Source organism: Prionailurus viverrinus, chromosome C1, assembly GCF_022837055.1.
Source record: "Prionailurus viverrinus isolate Anna chromosome C1, UM_Priviv_1.0, whole genome shotgun sequence".
NCBI classification, from domain to species: domain Eukaryota; kingdom Metazoa; phylum Chordata; class Mammalia; order Carnivora; family Felidae; genus Prionailurus; species Prionailurus viverrinus.
Window position 1 is genome coordinate 213,438,642 of NC_062568.1, and position 23,286 is coordinate 213,461,927.

At 63.4% G+C, this 23,286-nt stretch overlaps 1 protein-coding gene across 5 annotated transcripts in view; it reads right to left on the reverse strand.

The window, feature by feature from the left end:
- The window catches only part of SKI (SKI proto-oncogene), a 70,031-nt gene that overhangs the window by 5,300 nt on the left and 41,445 nt on the right, over positions 1-23,286 (reverse strand). For 2 of the 5 annotated variants that reach the window (XM_047869391.1, XM_047869387.1), the window contains exons 2-4: positions 1,144-1,266; positions 905-1,023; positions 69-337 (exon numbers count right to left, since the gene is read on the reverse strand). In XM_047869391.1, coding sequence (XP_047725347.1) covers positions 69-337; positions 905-1,023; positions 1,144-1,266 — 511 coding nt within the window. The remainder of the gene's footprint in view (positions 1-68; positions 338-904; positions 1,024-1,143; positions 1,267-23,286) is intronic. The other 3 variants (XM_047869390.1, XM_047869388.1, XM_047869389.1) reach the window with 3 other exon arrangements.

Sequence of the window (23,286 nt, forward strand, 5' to 3'; positions counted from 1 at the left end):
AGCAGAGCGCTCACCGCACCTCCGCGCAGTGCGGCGGCGCCCCGGGGCAGGCAGGGACCCCGACTCACACGTACATTCCTCCCTGCTGTCCACTTCCACCTCGGCCTCCGAGTCTTTGCCGTCCTCTGGGGCGGCCACGGGCGCCGGCGTCTCCGGGGCTCCGGGGGTGTCGGCGGCCAGCTTCCGCTTCCGTGGCTGGATGCAGGTGGCCAGAGGCTCGGGGGCCCGGGACACCACGGTGGCACAGGGCGGGCTGCTCACGACCTTCTGCTGGGCCGGCGGTGCCAGGGCCACGTTGGGGGCCACACCCGTCTCAAAGCTCTTGTAGGAGTAAAAGCTGCAGGGGTGGGGGGACCTTGGGGCCACAGGCGTCTGCCCCCCCCCTCCCCCCCCACGGTGGCCAGCACGTGAAGGCTCCCGGTGGGACGCGCCCCCCCGGAGGGTGTGAAGGAGGAGGCGCGAGCCAGAGCCCCGGGGCAGCCGGAGCACGGCCGCTGGCCGCACCCCAAGCAGAAGTTCTGGCCGTGCCCACCCGGACGCCAGTCAACAGGACCCCCCCCCCCCCCCCCGCCGCTTCTGGGACTCCTGCCGGAACGGGGCTAGTTCCACTGCCACGCGGCCCCACGCGGACGCAGGTTAGAGCGAAGCCGCAGGCGGGGACAAAGAGCGCCGGGCCCACAGACTCGGGACCCTTCACCGGCCGTGTTGAGCGCGCACCACCGTGCACTCAGGCGTTTAAGGGGCGCCCGGGAGGGGTGGGTGCCGGTCCTGAGACGCGCAGGGTGACGGCCTCGCTCGAATCACGCGCGCTCTGTCTGAGGACAACTTCGGGCGGCCACGTCAAGGAAAGGTCTCATCCACCGATAATCACCGACCGCCAGCAGCTGGCACGGCAGGTACTCACCTGTCTCGAATCAGGGCCGGAAGGTGCGGGGAGAGCTCTTTGTCACTCGCAGAAACCGCAGGGGACCAGGGTCGGAAAGCGGAAAGGCGCTGGCGAGGGTGAACGCAGCCAAGGCTCTGCTGGAAGAGGCGCCAGGGGTCAGAGGCAGGAGCGCAGAGCGCCGTGCCCGTGCCCTCACCTGCCGCCCGCGTCCCCGAACCCACCACCCCCCGTCCTGTACCCGCCGCCCCGCGCCCGACCTTGCTGGAGGAGCTGGCCAGGGTCCGCAGCCAGCCAGACTGTTTGTCCTTCTCAGAAGACGTGGGGACTTGGGAGGGGGCGTCATCTGTTTTTCGGATGGAGGCCGGGGGCTCGGAGGAGACCTGTGAACGACACAAAAGTTGTCACCGGAGCCCCTGAGGGCATCGACGCTCTGAGCACCAGGCGTGTGCAGTGATGTGCGGCCCGGACTCCAGCAGGACAAGCCATTTCCGCGAGAACGGGCGCTGTGGCGCTACCTGTGGGGGCTACCGTGCCGTGACCTCCCCCAACGGCCACAGGAGGCCCAGGGCAGAGGGCCCAGGCCGGGCTCAGGGTGGGGACTCGAGGGGACAGCCCCTGGCCACAGCCCCAACAGCCAACAGGAGCCACAGACGCTGACCTCCTCCTGGTGGCCATACCAGGTGGCGGGCAGGCTCACGGGCCAAGTGTGGGGCCAAGTGTGGGGACTCTGTCCCTGGGTCCCCAGTGTTGTGGGTGACGAGTAGAATTTCGGCCACTTGCCATCAGCTGGGGGGTGGAGGGGGCAGCCGCCCTCTGGCAAGCTCCCCCAACCCCAAAAGCAAGCATCCTCAAAAAAAAAGGGACAAACCCCTTCCACCAAGTGCACAACTCAGCTTTGGGACACAGGCCACACTCCTGCTTTCCTCACACCTTGCTGCTGGAGGCTGGAGAAGCTGCCCCAGACTCCCAGGGACCCAAGGGTCTGTCGGACGTGATGGTGGGCGTGGCCTCCCAAGCAGGTGTCAGAAGGAGAGCCACCTGATGGCACAGGATCCCTGAGGGAGATGGGGTCTCTTCCTGCCAAACAGTCTGCGGAGGTGGACCGTGCCTCCCCCCGGGGCAGCTGTGCTGGGGTCCTGGGGTCCGTACCACAAGGCGGACACACCGTCACCCACCTTAGGCCACCAGGATGATGCCTGACCTCAGGGGGAGCAGGTGCGGGGAAGCCTTGGCCAGGAGGGGGATGGAGGGGGTTAATGGGGGAGGGGCTCCTCCCTGCTCTGGAACAGGTGGGGAAATGCTGTGTCACAGAACTGGCCCCGGGAGGGAGATGGGGGAGGGGGAGGGCAAGTGGTCAGGCAAGGTGTCCCCCTCATCGGGCTGTCATCACAAAATTCAAGAGACACAGGGCTGACTGGAGCCCGGGCACAAGGCCCGCGGACCGAGGATCCCAGAGGAAGGGCCTGACCAAGCCCAGCACATCTGCCTGCACACGGGTTCGCGGGGCACCCAGCCCCTCGCGGTGGACAGAGAGGCACGGGGGGGACTCCGTGCAGGGACACACCGGCCTCTGTCCTCACGCAGAAGCAGATGCCCCAAGGCCTGTGGCCCTGCAGCCGAGGGGGACGCGCCCAGCTCCGGGGAGGCGCTTCAGGGCAAACCCAGACGGCTGTGGACGGTCTGCTCAGATGCGAAACAATCAGGAAAGAAAGACGGCTTGGCTTGGTGGCGCTTTTTAGGGGCAAGAGTCCGCTGACAGTCTGCCTGCGCGGCCCGGCCGCCTCCGGCCGCCTGTGACAGGGGAGCGGCGGTCAGTCACGCCAGCAGGGGTGGGGCTTCCTGTCGGAGCAGATAGGAGGCCGGGAGGGGAGAAGACAGGCCGAGTTCTCACCGAGAGAAAAGCCGCAGGCCTGGCGCGGGCTCCTGCAGGTTCTGAGAACCCTCAGGGAGACTCCGGGGGCGTCACACGGCTCCGGCTACGGGGCCACCCCCACACGCATGGGGTTGGCGGGTGGCGCCCGGCGCCCATTGGCCAAGAGCCCATTCCACGCGGCGGGGGGGAGAGCGGGGCAGGTTCCCGGGCAGGGACGCGGCCTGCCAGCGCACCCAGCGCTCAAAACCAGCCCATCAGTTCTGGAGAAAGGGCCAGAGCCTCCCTCGCCCCCACCCACCCTGAGCTCCGTCAACCCCAGGAGAGGGAGGTGTCTTCACGGAGCTGGAATGACTCCTCTGAGATTCCTATAGCAAGAAAACCCCCCGTGAGCCCCTTCTATCGACGAGAGAGAGAAGCAGGAAGACAGCTGGGCCAGGACATACCTCTTCGGGCCTGGAAGGCCACTGTCCCCAGCAGGGCACACTTGGGCCCCAGGGACGGCAGATCATCAGGGACAAAACTGCCCAGTGATTCCTACTCCGCCAGAGGTCAGCAAGCAGGTAAGGACATTCGCTTGTGGTTTCTGACCTTTCTCAAGGCCTCCACGCCAGATCCCGGGGGCCCACAGACCTCCAGGAGGGAACAGGCTTCCGGGCCTAGGACATGGCCAGGGCGGTGGGGGGGCCTGCCCCTGGAACCCACTGGTGGCCCCCCCCACAAGGGCGAGGGCACGTGTCCTGTGCCACGTCCCGGCACAGGACACGTGTGGTCTCCGGGACAGCGCTCCAAGGGCCATCCCGCCACGGCGCAGCCGCTCCGTCGAAGAGCTGGCCGTGGACGGCACAGGCACACGCCCAGGACTGTTCGGCGGCTGTGCGCGTTCCTCACAGAGGAGGAAAGGACACCCACACGGGGGTTTCGCACGCTTCACGCCCAGGGGCCTCTGCAGGTTTGCAAGACTCGGGGTACGATTTAGGTGTGACCCTGCTACCTGACCTTCACGTCAACGGGGGCCAGGGTGTCAGTCGAGACAAGAGGCTCCGTCAGACACACACGGAGTGGGATCAGGACGGCTGCCGGGCTCTCGGCCACCACCCAAGACCAGCGCAGGGAAGAGCAGGGTGGACGAGAGGGCCAGTGGCCGCCGGAAGCCACGGCGGCTTCCGGCATCGACCTCGGGGCCTCACGCTCGCAAAGGCCACGCTTCAGCGCCCGGGCCCCAAATGCACAGCGGGACAGCCTGGGCCACGGCCCAGAGGCAGGGCAGGGCGGGAGAAGGTCTTTGGGCTCCACGCCACTGGCTCCCCTACGCTCTGCTGAGAACCCCGTGTTCCAGCAGGCCTGGGCGCGGAGCATCTGACCTGGCATCTGGGGAACCCCTAGTGGCAAGAGCCCTGGGAGAGACGCCACTGGCTGTGCCCCACGCGTTCTGGGGGAGCGAGCTCACGACCACTTTGCCTCCCAAGGCTGCCGGCCTTGCCACCCCCACGTACCGCTTTTCGTGTGCCGCCCTGCACGTCCTTAAAAAAATAAAAAAGTATGTGGAGGACGAGGAGGGAGGAGGGGAGGAGACGATCCAGAGGCCGGCCGATGGTGCCGGCCCAAGGCCCGAGAGCGCGGTCGGACTTCGGTGCAGAGCTCCGGCTGCCACAACAGCCGCTAACCATCACGCAGGTACCCAGTTCTGGGGTGATGCACCAGTAAAGACACAGCTCCCAGCCAAGTGCCAGGCAGAGCCAGAGGGACACCCGGAGGGCCCAGCAGCGAGATCGGCACCCACCCCGGCGAGGCCGGGCTGGTCTGCGGGCGTGCACAGCGCCTCCAGCTCCAGCTCCAAAACCAGCACCGGCACCGGGACCAGCACGAGCACCTCCCATGCACAGATGCCACAGGACCGTCTGTACACAGAGCAGCGCTGACAAGGCCATGCCCGGCAGACACGCGGCCTCCGATACACAGCTCACACGGGGGTGGGGACAAGAGCCGGCCCGGGGGGCTGTCCGGCAGGAGACGTCAATCTAAGTCAGTGGGAATAAAGTCACCGTCTCCACCCAGGTCCACAGAGCCCAAATTTTACTCAGAGGCACTTGAGAGGTGTGTGGACCTTGGACTGAGGATCTGAATGTGACTATCGGGACCTCCTGTCCTACCTGGAGCTGCCCATGTTCCCAGAACCAGAAGCACAGTGCCCGCTGGGTACCGGCCCCGCCAGGGGCACGGATGTCCAGGAGCAAGCGTGTGTTCAGGGGTAAGTGGTGGCTGCAGCACCTGCCCTCCGCACCGGCTCCCACAGCTGAGGGACCGCTCAGGCCAGTGGGGCCGGGGTCTAAGGCTCCCCCCCACCTTGTCTGAGATGCCTCCCCAGCCCCCACCCCCTCTCTCCATGCCGTGTCTAGGCACCCTTGGCACGTGTCACAGCGCCAGGCCTCCCCACCGTGGAGGTGTGCACTCAGAGCTCACGAGAGCACTGGATGACACATTCAGCTGGACAGGGTGCGTGGCACTGCGTGCCCCCCCCCCCCCCCGGCGCAGCCAGGGACTGTCTGGTTTGTGTTTTGGCTGGCCGTGTACCCCAAGGCCAGGAACACATGCCGCCCTGGGTGCCACACGGGGGAGCTGACATCAACTGCCACCCAGGTCCCCTCTGGCCCAACAGTGCCAGGTGCTGGCTGGGAGCATCGTCACCGTAGCCGGCCACTGTGCGGAGATGTCCGTGGGCCCAGAGCTCCGGATCCCCACCTAAGGCGTCCCGACAGAGGAAATGACTCTCGGGTTCCCGAACGCACAGCAGCAGGGCCAGGCCCCGGTGGCTGGGACAGAGCCAGGGACCCACGAGGGCTCGGCGGCAGCGATCGGCTTCACCCAGCAGCACCAGGCAAGGGGCAGGCACAGCCTGACCCGGTAAGGCCGCAGAGCTGAGCCACAGTGGCCAAAAAGCCCTCTCCGGTGGCGTGTGCGTAGGAAGTGACGGCCAGCGTTCCACTGACACATCTGGTCTGACATTGACACCCTTTGCTGCCTCGGGTGCAGAATTCTGGTCACTTCCCCAGGGATCAGGAAAGAGAATGTCGAAGTCACAGGTGGGACGAGGGGCAGAATCCCCAACCTCCCAAGACCCCAGCTCACTGTGGGCTGGACCCCACAGGGCCCAAAAGGACCGAGGACCGATGTCCAGACCCAGGCGAGGCTCCCCAGGGCCCAGGAGGTGAGCCCCTTCCTGGCATCATGGCGGTGGGAGGACTCACCAGACCCCATAACGACACGGAGCCTCAGACCGTGCGCGTCCTCCTGGACGCACGGTGTTCCGCCGCCTGCCGAAACCACGGCCAGGCCACGCGCCATCGGCACCTTGGCAGGAGCAGCTGTAAAGAAGGGCTGCCCGTGGTCTACACGTCCTGCAGCCTTTCAGTGGCCAATCCCCCACGGCCTCTGCACCTGTGCTCCAGCGGAGCCCAGCCCCACGGAGAGTCGCCACGCAGGAGAGTACGGGCAGACCCCGCCGCCTCGCCCGCCAGGGTGCTCCCAAGGCAGGGACGGTCACTGTGGGCGGTGCCCCGCTGCAGGGCCTCAGCCCGGTGCTCCCGACACTGTGCTCGTCCACCCTGCCTGTTACGCCTAATTATTAATTAGAAGCCGAACAACAGGTCCTAGCCCTGTCGCTCTCACCGCCAATCGGTGCGGACAGTCCCTGCTTTGAGCCTTCGGACACGGGGCTCTGAGCCAACCTCTGCAGAGAGGGCTCACACACCCCGATCAAAACGAAACTGGCAGACGGAGGTGTGCACCCACCCAGCGGCCCCCGAGGGGCCCTGCCGTCCCAGCGCCGAGCAGCCGGCACCTCTCTCGGCCTGGTTTGGCCACACCAGGGAAGGTCATGGTCGTCGGGCTCACGGATGAAGTTCTCGCGGTGCCTGAGGCAGAGGGCGCCGCTGAAGGCCGTGGCACGGGCAGAGGGGCTGGCCTCCACCACTCGGGGCCATCTTCGGTCTTCAAAGAACAAGCAATTACTCTAAGGTCTGGGGCAGCTACCTGCTGGCAGGCCACACAAGGAGGAGGTGACGGTGCCAGAGGAGGCCCCTCTGTCCGTCACCGCACAGAAAATGAGGGCTGAGGGGCCTGGGGCTCCAGGGGACCCCGCGTCGCCCCCGGCAGCGCTGAAGGCCACAGTCACGTTGTCAGCAGTGGGTTTTGCACGAGAAGCAGCATGCGAACCTGGGGCGGGGGAGGGGGGGGCCGTGGAGCAGGGGCCTCAGACACGGAGCTCCCCGACTCCACATGCCCCCAGGGAGGGAGGGCTGGCTCGCTGCTGCCCCCGAGCAGGACCCTCACACTAAGGCCCACGGCGCCAGCAGGCTCCACAGGGAGATGGCAGAGGGTCCCCAGACAACGCCTAGACACCAAGGAGGCTGCAGCCAGACGGTGGAAAAGGCGGCCTGGAGGCCTCGGCAAACACCGGCGGCCACACGGGGTGACTACTTCCCGTTTATTTACCAGCAAACAAAGACAGGCCTAGAGGCCTAGAGGACCAGAACCGGCACAAATCCACCGCTGAGACCCCCCGGCCTGGGCCTCAGGCAGCCTGACCCTGAGGCCGACTGCGCAGACCTCGAACAGGCCTCACTGGCAAAGAGGCACAGTTGAGACTCAAATGATAGAACGTGGAGAACACCAGACCAGCGCCCGGCAAAGCGGCTGCAAGGCCAACAGACGTCACTTCCGCCCAGGCCACCACCACGGACGGCCACGTCAGACACGCCACGTCTCGGCCCGGGAGCGAGGGCGATGCCTGACCCAAGGAGGGTGTGGAGGAGCACCCGGAGTCCCCACCGGAGCCGCCACCAGAGCCACTCGGCAGAGCAAAGCGTCCTGCACGGCGACCGTCAACTTGTTAAAAGGACAGCGCCAACCCCGGCGTCCACCCCCCGCAGGGCCCCGTGTCTGCACGAAGCCAGGGTTTGCTGCCGAGGCCCCGCGAGCGGCACAGTGTGTGTGCGGCCGAGATACCGTCAGGAAAGCAGCCGGGCGTCGGGCAGGCCGTCGGCCTCTCGACGGAGCCAGCTTCCGTTCTGCACGACCGGACGGCAGAGTGGGCACCCGTGCCAAGAGACTAACCTGAGGGGCTCGTCCCAACTCCCTCCGGGCAACGGGACCCCCACGGGAAGTTCACAGAGCCGGGTGTCCGTGCTGTAGTGCAGGACACTCCTGCCCGCGTCCCCTCCGGCCTTCCAAGGGCCCACGACGCAGCCTCGGGTCTGACCCGCGAGCAGCTGCCCACACACGGCCTCGAGCCACGGTCGCTGGAGCGGTCAAGTCGGTCCGGACTGTCCCGCACCGAAGGCCTGGGGCGGCCGTGCCAGGAGGCGGGCGGAGTCTCCTCAGACACCCAAGGCTGTTCTGCTTCCAGCGGAAGGGTCTCCGGGAGGTGCCGACAGCGCCAACGTGTCCCGCGGAGGCTGAGGCCCGGGGGCGAGGTCACTGGCCGCCCGTGCGCACGGCCGATCCCGTCCGGGAGGCCGGGATGACAGGCCGCGGGGGCATACCCCCCAGAGGCCGCGCTACCCAGTGGTGGCATCACCCACACGCTCACGTTCTAGAAATGGAAAGAATGGCCACCAGTCACGGGCAAAAGAGGCCGAGTGCGGCGCGAGATCCCGCTTCCGGGCTGGCTCCTTTCAGAGCCTTTCTGTAGCGCCGCCACCGTGATTGGCTTCTGGGATCTCCTATGTGGCTGCGAAGTGTCTCCCTGGAAAGGGCACGCGCGACCCCAGCGTCGTGTCTGCTTCTCACACGTGCGCTGCGCTCTCCGAGTGGAGACGGCCCACGCCGCTGGCCCAGCACCCCTGTGGGGAGGCCCTTCAGGTTCTCGTGCCCAAGACTGCTTCTGTGCGGCTTCTCTACAAAGAACGGCCTCCTTGCACCAGCTCGGAGAAAACTCCGGGACTTCGAGGTCTACGGGGGGGGGGGGGGCCGCGGACGCCCACCAGGGTTTCTGGCAGAGCTGGGGACGCAGCCACAGCCCCGGCCTCCCCGACAGCCCACCCGCTCAGGTGACACCGAAGCACGAGGACAAGATAAAATAGGAAAGCGGAAATTCATCAAGGTCAAGACCTCTCTGGGCTTCAAAGGATGCCACCAAGAACGTGGAAAGACCACCACAGAAAGGGAGGAAAAGACGTGCAAATCAGGTACCAGATAAGGGACAGGGATCGGAATTCACGAAGAACCAAAACTCAGCCAAGTACCTCACTACGAAAGGGGCAAAGGACGGGACCAGACCTCCCGCCAAACGAGACCCACAGCGAGCACGCGAAGAGGGTCGGCACCACGGCCATCAGGGAAACGCAAATGAAAACCGCACACGCTGCCGCCGAGGGAGGGAGGGGGGCCTGGAGCGTGGCGGGCACGGCCGCCGAGGGAGGTGGGCGCCCACAGACGTGACCCGGGGGCCGCGCTCCTCAGCGAAGCCCCGAGGGAACCGCGAAGACGGGCCCAACGGCCGTCCGAGTGACCGACCGTCCACGCCGTCGAAAATGTGCGTGTACCCGTGAGTCCCCACGACTGAACGACCAGGCCTCACCGTTCACACGAACACGGGTCCACACGTATCTCGTATATTCCGTGTATCGCACGCACGCTGCGTCTTATGATAAGGCAGACTACGGGAAACAGCGCTACTAAGAAAATCGAGAGGAGGAGGAAAAGCATCTGCAGGTCTGTGTTCGTCGATACCGATACCGTAGTCCCGTGGACTGTTTGCAAGACGAACCGTCCCTCGGGACCTACATCGATGTTGTCTTCTGTGACAGGAGACACTGCAGGTGTTACACGCGTTACTAGCACTGACACCAAAGATGAAAAGGTGGTGTGGAAAATAAATTCGTATGTATTTACAAGCATAACGACGCACACACTGATTACGAAGCAGACGGGACCGCTTTCCGGCAGCCTAGCCAGGGCACAAACGTAGTACTTACTTACTTTGAAAGACAAAGCGAGCAGGGGAGGGGCAGACAGAGGGACAGAGAATCCCAAGCAGGCTCGGCACTATCAGCGCGGAGCCCGATGCGGAGCTCGAACTCCCAAACCACGAGGTCACGACCCAAGCCGAAGTCAAGAGTCCAACACTTGGGACACCTGAGTGGCTCAGTCGGTTGAGTGTCCAACTTCGCCTCCGGTCATGATCCCACGGTTCGTGAGTTCGAGCCCCACGTCAGGCTCACCGCAGTCAGCACGGAGCTGGCTTCGGATCCTCTGTCCTCCTCTCTTTCTGTCCCTCCCCCGCTCACGTGCTCTCTCCCAAAAATAAAATGAAATAAACATTAAAAAAAAAAAAAGAGTTGGACACTTAACTGACTGAGCCACCCAGGCGCCCCCAGTCATAGTCTTACTATAGAATTGGAAACGCTGTTCCACTTTTAAGACCGTTTACCAGTGATGACAGGACAGTGTGCAGTCTCTCCAATTAGGAGAGCGGGGACAACTACGCTAATTCTCTGAAAGCAAAGTTACAAGACAGTAAGCCAACTAACACATGACTGGTCTTGTATTAAGTATCACTCCGCTCGTGGCTGTGTAAGGAGAGGCTGTGAATGGCACCATGTAGGGACTATGTCGTGTGCATACATTTTGATAAATGTTAACTTTTTATAGACTTGTGAGTTTTATTGCAAAAATGATAAAATAGACCAACATCTAAACGTATCGTGTGCATTCACAACATACCTAACTTTTTAATTTTTTCTGTATCTCCAGGCTACATGGCTCATCCACAAATTTTCCAAACTGTCCCACATCTCCAAAAATTTTTCCAACGTGGTTCTTGAGTAAAAACCCGCACGTAAGTGGACCCGCACGGTTCAAGCCCGTGTTGTTCAAGGGTCAGCCCTACTAGGATTCCGCAAGGTGTTACCGATGGAGCAGTCTAGATAACGTATACAAGAGAACGTCTCTGTTATTCCTTATGGTCGCGTCCGTCTACAATCATCTCAAAAAAAAAAGATGATTAAAAATATACAAGGCGTGGAGTGCCCAGTGGCTCAGTCGATCAAGCGTCTGACCCGTGGTTTCGGCTCAGGTCACGATCACGGCTCGAGGGATCGAGCCGCACGTCGGGCTGCGCGCTGACAGTGCGGAGCCCGCTTGGGATTCTCTCTCTCCCTCTCTACATAAATAAACATTAAAACAATTCTTTTAAATAAAAACAAAAAAAGCAAGCCGCCGCGTGACACCAGGATGGCTACACTTTTTCAAAAGAGGGGCAGGACAAAGCGCTGGGGACGCGGTGGGAGATCCGGGCCTCCGTGCACCGCTGGCGGGAAGGGGAAGGGCTGTGGCCGCTGCAGGACAGTTAGGCGGTTTCTCACAAGGTTAAAGAATTAGCCTATGACCCGGCAAGCCCGGTCCTGGGCGTCCACTCAAGATTACTGAAAACGTACGTCCAACGCGAACACTTGCACACGAGTGTTCGCACAGCACGATGCGCCGCAGCCGGCGCGGAGACATCCCACACGCCCTCCCCCCAGAGGAGCGGACCGGCAGGTGCACGGCCTGGACCCGCGCTCCGCCTCAGAAGGAGCGAAGCCTGGACGCGCACGATGCTCAGGGAGAAGTCCACACAGAGGGCCCCACGCCTGCTGTGTGACTCTGTTTCAATGAAACGCCCAGAAGAGGCGAATCCGCAGCCAAGAAGCGAAGTGGTTGCTGGGTGTGGGGGGAGGGGAGTGAGGGCGCCGGAGTTTCTTTCTGCGGTGACGAGAATACTCTAGAAGGTGATAATAGCGATGGTCGCGTACACTAAAAACCACCGAACCGTACTCTTGCGAAAGGTGCGATTTCTGTTACGTGAATTATATCTCAATGAAACTATTATTAAGAAATTCTAAAAAAAAAGTGAAATGAACTGTTGGCTGAAAACCCAAACCACCAAGGTCAATGGTTTTCCCCGGCTCCCGCCCTCCGAGCAGACAGAGAGAGCCGCTGAGCAGGACACGGGCACAGCCCCTCCAGGACCGCCGGGTGCCTCGGCGGCACCACCACCACCACCACCACGTGGCGCCCTCCGAGGCTCGGGTCCCACACACAAGGCCCGTGCGGGAAGGAGCGCCCGTCACGGGTCAGGGAACCTTCCGGTCTGGCCCCGTCCCAGCCACAGGATGCCCCTGTCTGAGCCGTGGGCGGAGGGGCGGCAAGGGCTCCACGACAGGCGGGGTGGCCTGCAACAGACCCTGGCCTGCTCCCGCTGCGCCAGGACCTGGTGCCAGGACGGCGGCCGGCGGGGCGGAGGGGCTGAGCCGCCGGGACTGCAGGCAGCTCTTGGGAGGGGAGGAGAGTGCGAGGGGCAGCCGGCTCAGGGAGACGGGGGGACACGGGCTCCTAGAGGCCACTGTGCGCCGGGCAAGGGCCAGACATCCTACGTGAGCTCCGGGCGAGGCCTCGGCGCCCAGCTGGGCAGCCAGGGCGACTCCAGGATGACAACGTGGCCCTGGCCACGGCTGTGGGGTGTGGTGAGGGTGTGCTGCGCGCCAACGCGGGGGGGCTCAGGGCAGGAGGGGGTCCACGAGGCTCCCGAGGCCCACCCGACCCCCACCTCCCCAAGCCCTGCGGTCTGGTGTCCCGGACGGTGGGCACCGCGGGAGCCCCACCCCGGCTGGCTCGCTCAACCTGGCGCCAATCCCCAGACGGTGCCGCTCGAGATCACCACGCACAGCGCCAGGCCCGGGCGAACGTGTGCGTGACCCCTGCGCCGGCCCGAGGTGCCCACTCTCACGCCGTCGGGTCAGCGTCCGCTCCCCTCCCCTCCCCCCCCCCCCCACCAGCGCCCACACTAACGGTCCCTCGTCTGTGCCCCGACCCTCAGTTTCCGAAGACCCAGGGCCGCGGGGCTGGCACCTGGGGGCAGCCTGCTCAGAGGACCCCTCTGTGGGGCCGTCACTGCCTCCGGAACCACGCACAAGACAGAGCAGCGCTCGGCCCAGCCTCGGGGACCCCACACCGTGAGAACGCGCCTGAAGTTCTCGCAGATCAGCAACGTCGTGTCTGACTGCGACGGAGCGTTTTCAGCAGGTAGAGATGTCACAGGAAAACCACATCTAGGAGCCTGAACACACGCAGCCATTTCCTAGACGCTGAATTAAAAACCAATTCTTTTTCAACAGGCAGATTTTAACGCAATTCAACCACTAAGTGACACGTCCAACTGGAAACCGGCTGCACGTTTAGAGGCGGGTGAGGCGGGGCCCAGCGTTTGGGTCGCCCGCAGGTTCCAGGGGACTGGAACCTTCTATCACATCAACCTCACCGAGACTGCCACAGCCCAGGGACGAGAGCCCGCGGGCTTCACCCTCCGGAGCAAGGCCACAGGGGGCGCAGGGCTGGGGCTCTGCGGGGAGCAGAGGGGGCCAGCGGAAGTGCTGGGGCGCGACTGTCCAACTCATTGTGTGGTTTCCCATCACTCGTGGGTCAGCAGGAAAAAGCCAAGACCACAAAGTGAGAGACGGAAACTCTTCATAGAAACATCAGCAAGGAGACCGTCAGGCGGAGACCCCCACAGAACAGGGCGGGGTGGGGGGCACCCTGCCACGTCCGCTTCTCAGCCTCACGGCGTCAAGGGGCCCGGAGTCGTCCTCCACAACCACTCCACACGTCACAGTCTTCTCTGACACAGCACAACACCCCCGTGACATGGGGCTGAGCTCAGGAGGAAAAGCCCAAGCGGCCGGGACCAAAGACGAAGAAAACCCTGTGATGCGTCAGCCACGCTAACCCAGGGTAGCCCGCGGCGACCACCAGGGGCAGACCCCCAACCGCCTGTACTGGGAGGAAGGAGACCGCCGAGTCCCCAGCCCACCTGGGACTACGGAACGGACCCGCGAGGACCTCCGAGAGCCCCTGGTGGAAGCTGAGATGAGCGGAGTCCGGGGCCAGCACCCGGCCCCGGCCCCAGACGCAGGGAGAGGGCCGGCCCCCAGGGCCTCGTCCGCTAGAGCAACGGGTAGAAATGCTGTAACAGCCCTAGCTCAAAATGAGTAAACACGCAAAGAAAAAAACGCGAGAAAAGAGTAAGACATCAAAAAAGATCACACAGATTGGAAAAAAGCAGAACTTTCCAGAATAAAAATAGTTCTCAAGGAAATTATTCAAACGCAGCGCAGAGAAAAACGAGATGAAAACATGAGAGGTGGGAACAGACGTGAAGAGACGGGGAGGGATTCCAGGAGGAGAGAGCGGGGACGGTGGCCAAGAACCTTCCGGGACTGGGGAGAGGCAGGCCCTCAGGTTTCAGAGGTGAGGCAGAAGGGGGACCAGAATGGAAGTCTGACACTCCAGGTTCAAGGTCAACACCGTCATGCCACCACCGACAAGTTCAAGTGGGCGCGTTTCTGGGGCCATGACGTGTGGGGACACATCAGCATCCGATGTGGCAAATCCCCACAGACGCGGGGGCCCGTGACGGAAGCTGGGTCCTGAGAGCAACGGGAACAAATGTCCCCAACACATGCCCTCCGGCGATCACGTGGCACTCTCAGTGGGTCCAGGGGTTGGCACATCCTTGAGCACAAGGACACAGGAACATGGGGGGACTCCAGTCACACCTGCCTGTCCACGGACAGGCACAAAGTGGGCGAGAGGCAGCCTGCAATGCACCGCCCACAGCCGCCCCGTGCTGCTGGGATCTCCCTCCGTGGGGCGTGCTGGGCTCCGCGACGGGCAGGGAGCCCCCCGCCAAACCCCCCGGGGAAGAGCCCACCAGGCACAGCACGGGATGGCGTCCTCTTCCCCGCCCGGCCTGCGATCCCTGCTCGGCCCCTGAGCAGGGGCAGGGCCTCCTGGCCCATCATGTCCTCTAACGGGACAGGAGATGCTCTGTGTCAGAGTTCCACCGTCTCCTACGGGGAAACTCTAAATCCCCAGCCGGAGCCACCCTAAATCAGCCCAAGATCTACATTATGGACTGACTGTTCCTGAAGATTTTACAGTTCTAGAATCTGCACAGCTATTTTTATAAGTACCATTAATATTTTCCACGGGATAATTCATGTTTCATATTATACTTAAATTAACCTATTTCTGATTATTGTGGTACAGGGGAAGCAGATTAAATTTGCAAGACAACGCCAAACCTCAAAATGAAGTGAAAATAGCAATTTTAAAGATTCACCTTGATCTTTTAAAAAAAAATTAAGTAGGTCAACTCTTCTGCGACTTCCACGCTGTTGAGAGTAAGCCGGTCCCCTCTAAGGAAACGCAGGTACCGACTGCTAGACCTCGCTCGCGCCCCTCGCCCAGGAGTCGGACCTCACTAGGCCCAGAAACCCTCCTCGCCAGGGCTCTGACACTCATGGCACCAGCTGGTACTTTCCTTCCCCAAGGACGCCCAGACCCCTGCCGCTCCTGGCCTGGCACCACGAGGGAAGGACGCTCCAGGCTCCAGGGCCCGCCGGGCTCGGGGATCACCTACTGGCCGGTCTGTCAAAACACAAAGAAACCCTCAAAAGCAGAGGGCGGCTCCGGGAGGGTTGGGGGGCCCATACGCCGTTCCTGCGGCCCAACTGCTCTCAGGAGGGGAGGGGGAGGCTCACCTCCACCGGGCCAGGGGGTCCGGGACCCCGATCGGAGACGCCCACCGGAGCCAAGACGGAGAATGGGTTCCCACGCAGAACGTCCATCCCGACCCCGTGGGCCCCCCACGCCCCTGCAAAACCTCACCGGTAGCATCAGAAGGTGCGTGGGGGGTGCCCAGGGGGACAACGTCAGGGGGGATGGACCCTCTCCTCAGCAGTCACTGGAAAGTAACTGTCGGAAGGACTGAGAACAAAACAGAACTCCAAGAACAATGAAGCCATTCTGAAAATCGATGGTTTTTGTTTCAGGGCTTATTTTAATGCTCCCCAATACTCTTGTTTTGGGGGAGCTGGTGAGCGGGAGGGTCTTTCCCCAGCACCCAGCTGTCACGTCCGGCCTCCCGCCCCCACCAGAGACGACGAAGACAAACACGCCCTCCATCCAGAGTCACCAGAGTCACTGCAAACGCCGCAGAGTGCGGGCCGCAGCGGAGGACACGCGGCTCCCCCGGCCGGCTGGCTAAGAACCGGGGCGGGGGGCCCGTGCCCCACGGAGGCCCCTCCGGAAGGAGGGCCACCCCTCCTCCCCCACCGGCCTCCGCACAAACAACCAGCAAACTCGGGTGGCCCTAGGAGACCCAGCCCAGGAAGGGAGGGCCAGGGGCAGCACGGCCTGCAGCTGCCCGGGAACCTTCCTGCGGACACCCCAGCTGACCGCGGCCCCTGGCCGCCCCGGCCAGTCCCTGCCTCTGACGTGGGAGCAACAGGGAACACTGAAGGCAGAGAGGGCAGCGGCCACCTCCTCCTGCCTCCTGACCCCCACCCACCCCTCCCCCACCGGGGGCTCCCATCACCAGCCCCTTCTCTCGCCTCCCGCACCTGCCATCAGGACGTGCGTGGGCCCACGTGGCGCTGCCCCCCTCACCACCTGCGTGGTGTCTCCATCGCCTCCCACGTGGACAGCGCCCTCCCTGCAGGTCCCGGTGACCCTCTGACCTTCAGGGATCTGCAAGCCCTGTCTGGGGTGTGGACCCCACACAGCCCTCGGCTGCTCTCCTTAAATCTACGGGTGACCTCCCACACGCCCCCATCACCTGACCTTGTGCTCAGGACAAAAACCACATCCCTGATGCACACTGACGCCTGTCATGCTCACACAAGGAACGTGGGCGAGCGCGTGTGCGTGTACGCAGTGTATGCAGGCGTGTGGGCACACGCATATATATCCCGCGTGGGCGCGAGGGCGCACGTATGTATGTCGTGTGCGGGAGTTTGGGCGCACACATGTACAGCGTGTGCGGGCGCGTGGGTGCGCCCCTATAGGACGTGTGCGGATGTGCATTTGTAAGGTGTGTGTGGGCGTGCGCACGTATGTCCAGCGTGTGGGAGCGTGTGAGGGCGCGTATACTATGTGTCGTGTGACCTGTCGTCTGTCAGAGGTGGAAGGCCTCAGAGGAAAGGCGCCGGGCGAGAAGGTACTTCGGGGGTTGATACGGGGTGTGGGTGACGCAGTCTGAAACGAGGGGGTCCCGACGACGACTTCAAGGAGGGGTCAGGTCAGCTCTGCCCCCACCCCAGGGGCCTAAGGGGCCTCTCACAGAGCAAAACGCGAGAAGACGCTTCTTTTGAACACAAAGCAGCCAGGCTGGCAGGGGCAGCGTCACAGGTGGCCCTGGAAAGACAGACACCCCCTCACGTCCCTGCAGAACATGGCCCAGATGCCGGTCACGGGGTGGACGGAGACGCTGCTGAATCCTCAGACCCAGCCAGCACGGAATTCAAGCCGAAGCCACACCCGCAGGCCTCGGGGACCCGGCGGCCTCCTGCCTCTGACCGCCTTCCAGTAAACAGCCTTCTCACTCCTTGAAACTCTCAACCTGACGCCAGCCACAGGTCTCAGGACGCCGGTGCCTCTCCCAGGGCCTTGGCCAGGAGCAGAGGGGAGGCGTTTAACCTCAGAGAAAGGAACCGGCAGGCAGACAGGACACGCGAGAGGCGGCCCTACCGCAGTTTCTGACCCCCGAGGCCACCAGCCCCACGTGAGGGCTGTGTCCCCGGCCACGCACCTCTCCAGGTGCCATCTCACCCCGTCACCCACCCCTGCAGGAGCAGCAGCTGGGCCTGGAGAGCCAGCAAGCCCAAGCCTGCCAAGCCTCCGTGCAGAGAAAGCCTTCCATCCGCTCAGCCCCTCTTCCCACGCACAAAGGCTCCAAGGCTCAGCACCCTCGATGAATTATGCATAACAGCTCGATTATGACGGAGCCGCGGGAGGGCTGGCGTGGGGGCCCCGGAGGGGGGAGGAGGAGGAGGAACCTGGCGGCGGGCATCCTGGAGGAGGGGGCAGAGATACTCCCGGCCCAGCGGGGCGGCCGCATCTGCGTGCGCGCCTGCAACACGGGCACAGCGCTGGCTGGTGCACTGGTGGGGTCAAAGGACAAAGAACTCCAAACTCCCGCCCACGTCTGGATCCCAGATCCTGGCTGGCTACCACCTGACTCCCAAGGGCCCTGCCCCAACCCCGAGAGGCCAACTACCGCCAACCAAGTATGACCTCTGACTCCATCCAAGCACAGAGAGCCGCTGCTAGCCCTGGGCAGTGGTGGGCAAGCCCCCCGCCCCGGGGTAACCGGAGGAGACGCAGGGCCCCACAGGCCCCGGCCCCACGCCTCCCTCCCTAACGCCCAGGAGACACACACGGGAACGGTGACATCCGAGGCACTTCACCCACCAGACCTGCATTTCAGTGGCGACCCTGCAGGCAATTCACCCTTCAAGCCACCAAGAGCGAAGGCTTCAAACCAAGTAGCGGGAGAGAAGGATGAGGCATCTCTGCTCTAAAACAGCCCCCTGGCTGCCCCCCCCAGGATGAAGCCTGCAGCTAACACACACTTGGGGGAGGTGCCCCCTGCAGTGTGCTGGAGGGGGTGGGGAGCACTGCCTGGCTCCAGGCCCTGCGTCCATGGGGCAGACCCAGCAGTCCCCCTCGAGGCGGGGCCCGAGGCACAGAGTCCGTGGGTGATGTTTCCAGGAGTCTAAGGTGCCCACCCCGGGAGATCACCACTTCCCTCGGGCCACGAAACTTCTCCTGTGCGGAGCCAACACTTTCCAGTCTTCAGGGTCTAAATAGAAACACATCCCCAAGTGGCGTCCACTCGGAACAGGAAAGTCCGCCAGGCCCCCCAGAGCCTAACGCTCACATGAGAAGTGGAGCACCCCTTGTAGGACATCTGGCCTCCACAGCAGCTCCGGAGGCAGGGGGAGGGTGGGAAAGAGGGTCTGGGGAGGCCTGCCCTCTGGGTGCTCGCAAGCTGGGCCTCTGATGGTTTCTTAATCTAAAAGTTAAGACATTCCCCCCGGCTGGCTCCAGGGGCAGGCAGTGCGCTCACAGGGTTTAATGCTCTGCGGACGTTGTCCAGGGATGCTCGGTAACCTCTTCTTCAATAGAATGTTCTGTATCGTGGAGTCTGATGGGACAACGGGGCGTGCATGGAGCTGGTGACTCCAGGGAGGTAGAGCAGCCAGAGTCAGGGGCGAGACCCTGCGTCGCCGCCGGGCACTCCCAGCCCCGGGAGGCCAGGGCTCCGCCCCACACACAGCAGCCGTGGGCCGTCCTGATCCCCCTGCCCAGCTGAATGTGTAGGGAAGCGGTGGGGGGGGTCGGGCAGGGTTGAGGGTACTGGTGGCGCGTGCGTGTAGCAGGAAGTGACAGAGAAATGGCCGAGTCAGCTTTGTGCTGTGTTTCCACTGTTCCGGGTAATAAGGAAATACACACGCGTGTTCCAGGCACAGAACACAAACTGTGGGATGCCAGTGACCCTGCATTCGAATTACATACTCTCGTGTGTGCACTTAAAACTGGCATCTCACAATATAATTTTTTTTTAACGTGTATTCATTTTTGAGAGACAGAGAGAGGCAGAGCATGAGCGGGGAAGGGGCAGAGAGAGAAGACGACACAGAATCCGAAGCAGGTGCCAGGCTCTGAGCTGTCTGTCAGCACAGAGCCCGACGCGGGGCTCGAACTCACAAACTACAAGATCACGACCTCAACCTGCTGAGCCACCCAGGCGCCCCTGGCATTGCACAATATAAAGCCGAACAGTAAAACTTAGGGCAGTAACCTAAATTTTTTAATTTCCCTTTACTGGAAAGGACCTTAAACAGCAATGAAAACCACTGCGACAAGCTGGAAAACACTGCAGAGAAGAGGGAACCTTCTGTGTCTGGGTTTGGGCACATTCTCGCTTCCCCGACCGGGGCCCCGCACGGTCCTTGACGTGCACATCAATGCAGGGCCTGAAGTCACACGGCCTCAGCAGTGGCCACCGTGGTCCCTCAGGATCCTGGGCAAAGGCTTCCCACAGAGGACGGCCTCAAGCGGACCCGCGAGAACCCACAAGTGTCGCCTGAGAGGCCGCCCAGCCCGGCGCCTCGCGGCTGAGCCTCCCCTCACACCAGGCACGGGACCCTGGAAGCCATTTTCTAATCTGTTACAAAACAAAATCTTCCAGAGCTAGAGTTTTAAGCCCACTTGTTAACACCTTGCAAATCCATGCAAAATCCAGCTGACGTCAGGGAAGATGGAAACTCACTGGACAGAGTGAGAGCAGAGGCCACACCCGCCCGCAGCTGCCAGGCTCTGCTACGCCCAAGGCCACCTCTGAACCGGAGCCAGAGAGAGGCACGCTGCGTCTAACTGCCCAGCGAGGCTCAAGAATATTCCAGTAGGCCCACACGGGAATAAAACTACACATCGGCAAGATCCAAAAGGTTTTCTGTGCTCCTAGTTCAACTTACAAAGTACAACCGTTTCTTGCTCCTGTCACCAGGAAGGCCTCGTGTGCGTTCGTGGAGAAAAGCACGCATGTCTCCCTAAAGTCCCCTCTCTGCGCTGGCCACTGGCGGGGATAGTCTCAGAACGGAAACCGAGCACCGACCCACCCTCCGGCCAGGGACACAGAGGAGCGCCACGTCCGGGCCCACCTCTCCACCCCCAGACCTCCTCGGGGTGGCAGGTAATGGAAGGGAACTCACCCCGGGGAGGTATTTGGGCAGCATAAGTACATAAGTTCCCGGCCAGGAGGAGACCTTGCCGCAGGGCAGAGGCCTGGGGACCCTCCCTGCTGTGGATCGCAGGTCAGCAGGGGAGGGGCCCTTGGGAGGTGACACCTGTGGAGCTGGTGGCCCAGATGAGCAGGGGGACGCTGCCTTGGCCCCTTACCTTTGCGGTGCCTGGCACACCGTACGTGCAAATAGCACTGAGCAGAGCAGGGTGACCCAGAGCCAAGCGAGGAGGCTGCGGCTGGGTGCGAGGGATCGGAAGGGAAGTGTGGGCAGGAAGGGAGAGAGACCCTGGTCTGGCCATCACCGGTCATCACCGTGGCGCACTGGCAAGACCCTGTGGGACCGTCTCCACCCAGCCGGACACTCCCGCCACCAGACAGGGGCTGCGGGGGCGGGGGGGGGGGGGGGGCGGTGGTCGCAGGGCAGATCCCCCCACCCAGGGCAGATCCCCCCCAAGGGCAGTCAGCAAAGGAGGCGGGTGTGTAGGGGAGAGGGAGCCATCAGGCTGCAGGGGGGCTGCAGGGCGGCTCTGGAGACCAGCACTTTCTCTGTCCCAGCCAGGAAGAGGCGGCCCCGCCCCTGCCAGAGCCGTTTTGCTTCCTCAGCGCCTCCTCCCCTCCTCCCCTCCTCCGCCTCCTCCGCGCAGCAGTGGCGGCAGCGCCTCCTTGTTTTCTCTCCATAGAAACCGACACAACAGCCCAGAGGACAGGGGGGCGCTGCCGGGCCCGCAGGGCCGCCTCCACTTCCGGGCCGTGGCAACGAGGCTGGCCAGCAACCGGCAAAGTCACCGGCGGAGCGTCCCAAGCGCCAGGGCTGAAAGACGGCTGGCGGGTCCGCCACGAGAGGAGTGCGTTCTGATCGCGGACACGGCCCAGAAGCAGGCACTGGACCCCCCAGGGCTCTGACCAGCGCGCAGAAAAGCAGGGCCACCACAAGGGTCCATCCCGAGCAATGCGCATTCTCCCTAGGAACCCAGCAAAACAGCACAGTCTGCAAAAATGCACGTGTCACTCTCAAACAAGGTCTCCAGGGAGCCTGGCCCCTCCTGTCTGAGGTGGGGCGGGCAGGGGACAAGAAGCCTGAGGGGCTCTGGGCCAGCACTGCCTGCAGCCCTGACAGAGGTGGCGGTGGGGGCGACACCAGGCCCACGTGGACCCTAGCTCACAGGGACCCCGAAGAGGGCAGGACGGTGTGCATGAGAGAGGCCTGAGGCAGGAGACCTGAGAAGAATTCGGACCACACCAGCTTTTCCCTCTGAGACATGGGTCGACCCAGGCTCCGCTACCTCCGAGGTGCCGACGCAGGGAGAACACGGCCCGCCCTACGACAGGGACCGGCCCGTGAAACAGAACGCCTCCTAGATTTCTGAAACTGGTCACTAGGCCCAAAGACCCCCAATGCCCCCTTCCTGACCGTCCAGGGACGGACTCCAGGCCCCCGGCACCAGCAGGAGAGGGGGGCTGGGAGCAGGCCCGCCCAGGACAGCGGGCCTGGCGGATGGCGGCAGCCTGGGCTCAAGGCACCAAGGTACTCGCCAAGGCTGCCAGGCCAGTGTCCGGTGACATCCCTGCACCGGGGGGTCTGGCCTGCCACCTGACCACCCACCGCCCCCTCCTGGTGTCTACGCCCCTCGCGGCATGGAGCCAAAGGCCACGCAGGGAAGGGCGGGGTCTCCCAGGAAACCATCTGGCGGCGGCAGCGGCCCGGCTGGGCGGCAAGGCCGGGAGCCCCTCCGCAGACCCTGGAATAACGCAGCAGGCGGCTGGGACGGGCTCACGGAAAACAAGGGCGTCCGTGGTTCCCGAGGGCCCCGTCTACCACAGACCGCCGGCGGTGACCCCTGCACCGAGCCTGGGACCGGCTCTGCTCCCTGCGGGGAGTGGTCCACCCGGGACCCCTGAGCGCTGACCCTCGCCTCCTGCGATGCCGCACTTCGAATATCTACTTACACGGATCAGGGTCTCCTGGTTTTGTTTTTAAATATCCAACAGCAGCCTCTCCCGGGTAGTGCTGTATGTAGACCAGGCTCGTCTGAGGTGGGTGAGGGGTCGGGCAGAGCAGCCCCCGGGGCGCTTCCAGGAGGAGCACTTTCTGTAGGCCACCAGGACCCCACGGCCAAGAGCCCGCCGGGCTGTGCAGGGGGAGTCACCCCTGAGAGCACACTTCCAGGAAGCCAGGCTCCTCCGGTGAAGACCAGGCATGCCCAGGCCCCTCTCTTGGGGATGGTGACAGGAGGGGCTGTGGGGCACCAAGTGTCTCCTATTCGGCCGAGGACACAGACGGCTGGGGGCAGGGGGGTCCCCACCGAATCTGCTTTTTAAAGGACCCCCCTTTCAACAGCTGAAAGGAAACAGCTCACTGTCTCGGGAGAGCTGCGAGTAAGCAGGCCGCGCAGGCCCTCGGTCTCCCCCACAGGACACTCACAATGGACCAGAATTAGGGAGAAAGAGCCCTTCTGTGTGCAGGGCTGGGACTGCGGGTTTGCCTTGGCGGGGGAACAACTTTCCACTGGCCGTGCCCCTCCCCCGCTCCGTCCACTTGCAGCTGGGGCTGTCCTCAGAGGGAAGGAGGCATTTCCTGTGCCCCCCCATTTCCCAACATTCTTGGCAAGCCCAGAGAAGAGCAGGCAGCAGGAACAGGGAGGGGGCCGGGCGGGCCCCCCGGCGCAAAGGCGGGAGGGGGGGTGTGGGGGGTGGCGGACACGGTGCCCAGAGAAGGTGCTCACAGAAGGCCAAGGGGGCAGATGGGGGAGGGGGGGTCTGCCCCCTCTGTAGTGGTTTCCCTCCCGCCAGGGTGTCCGTCAGGCCCACACTCCCCAGGAGGAAGGCTGAGTAGCCAGAAGGCGGGGGTTTCGGGACAATGGCTGAAACGCACGCCTGGTCTCGTTGGGGGCTGGGGGAGAC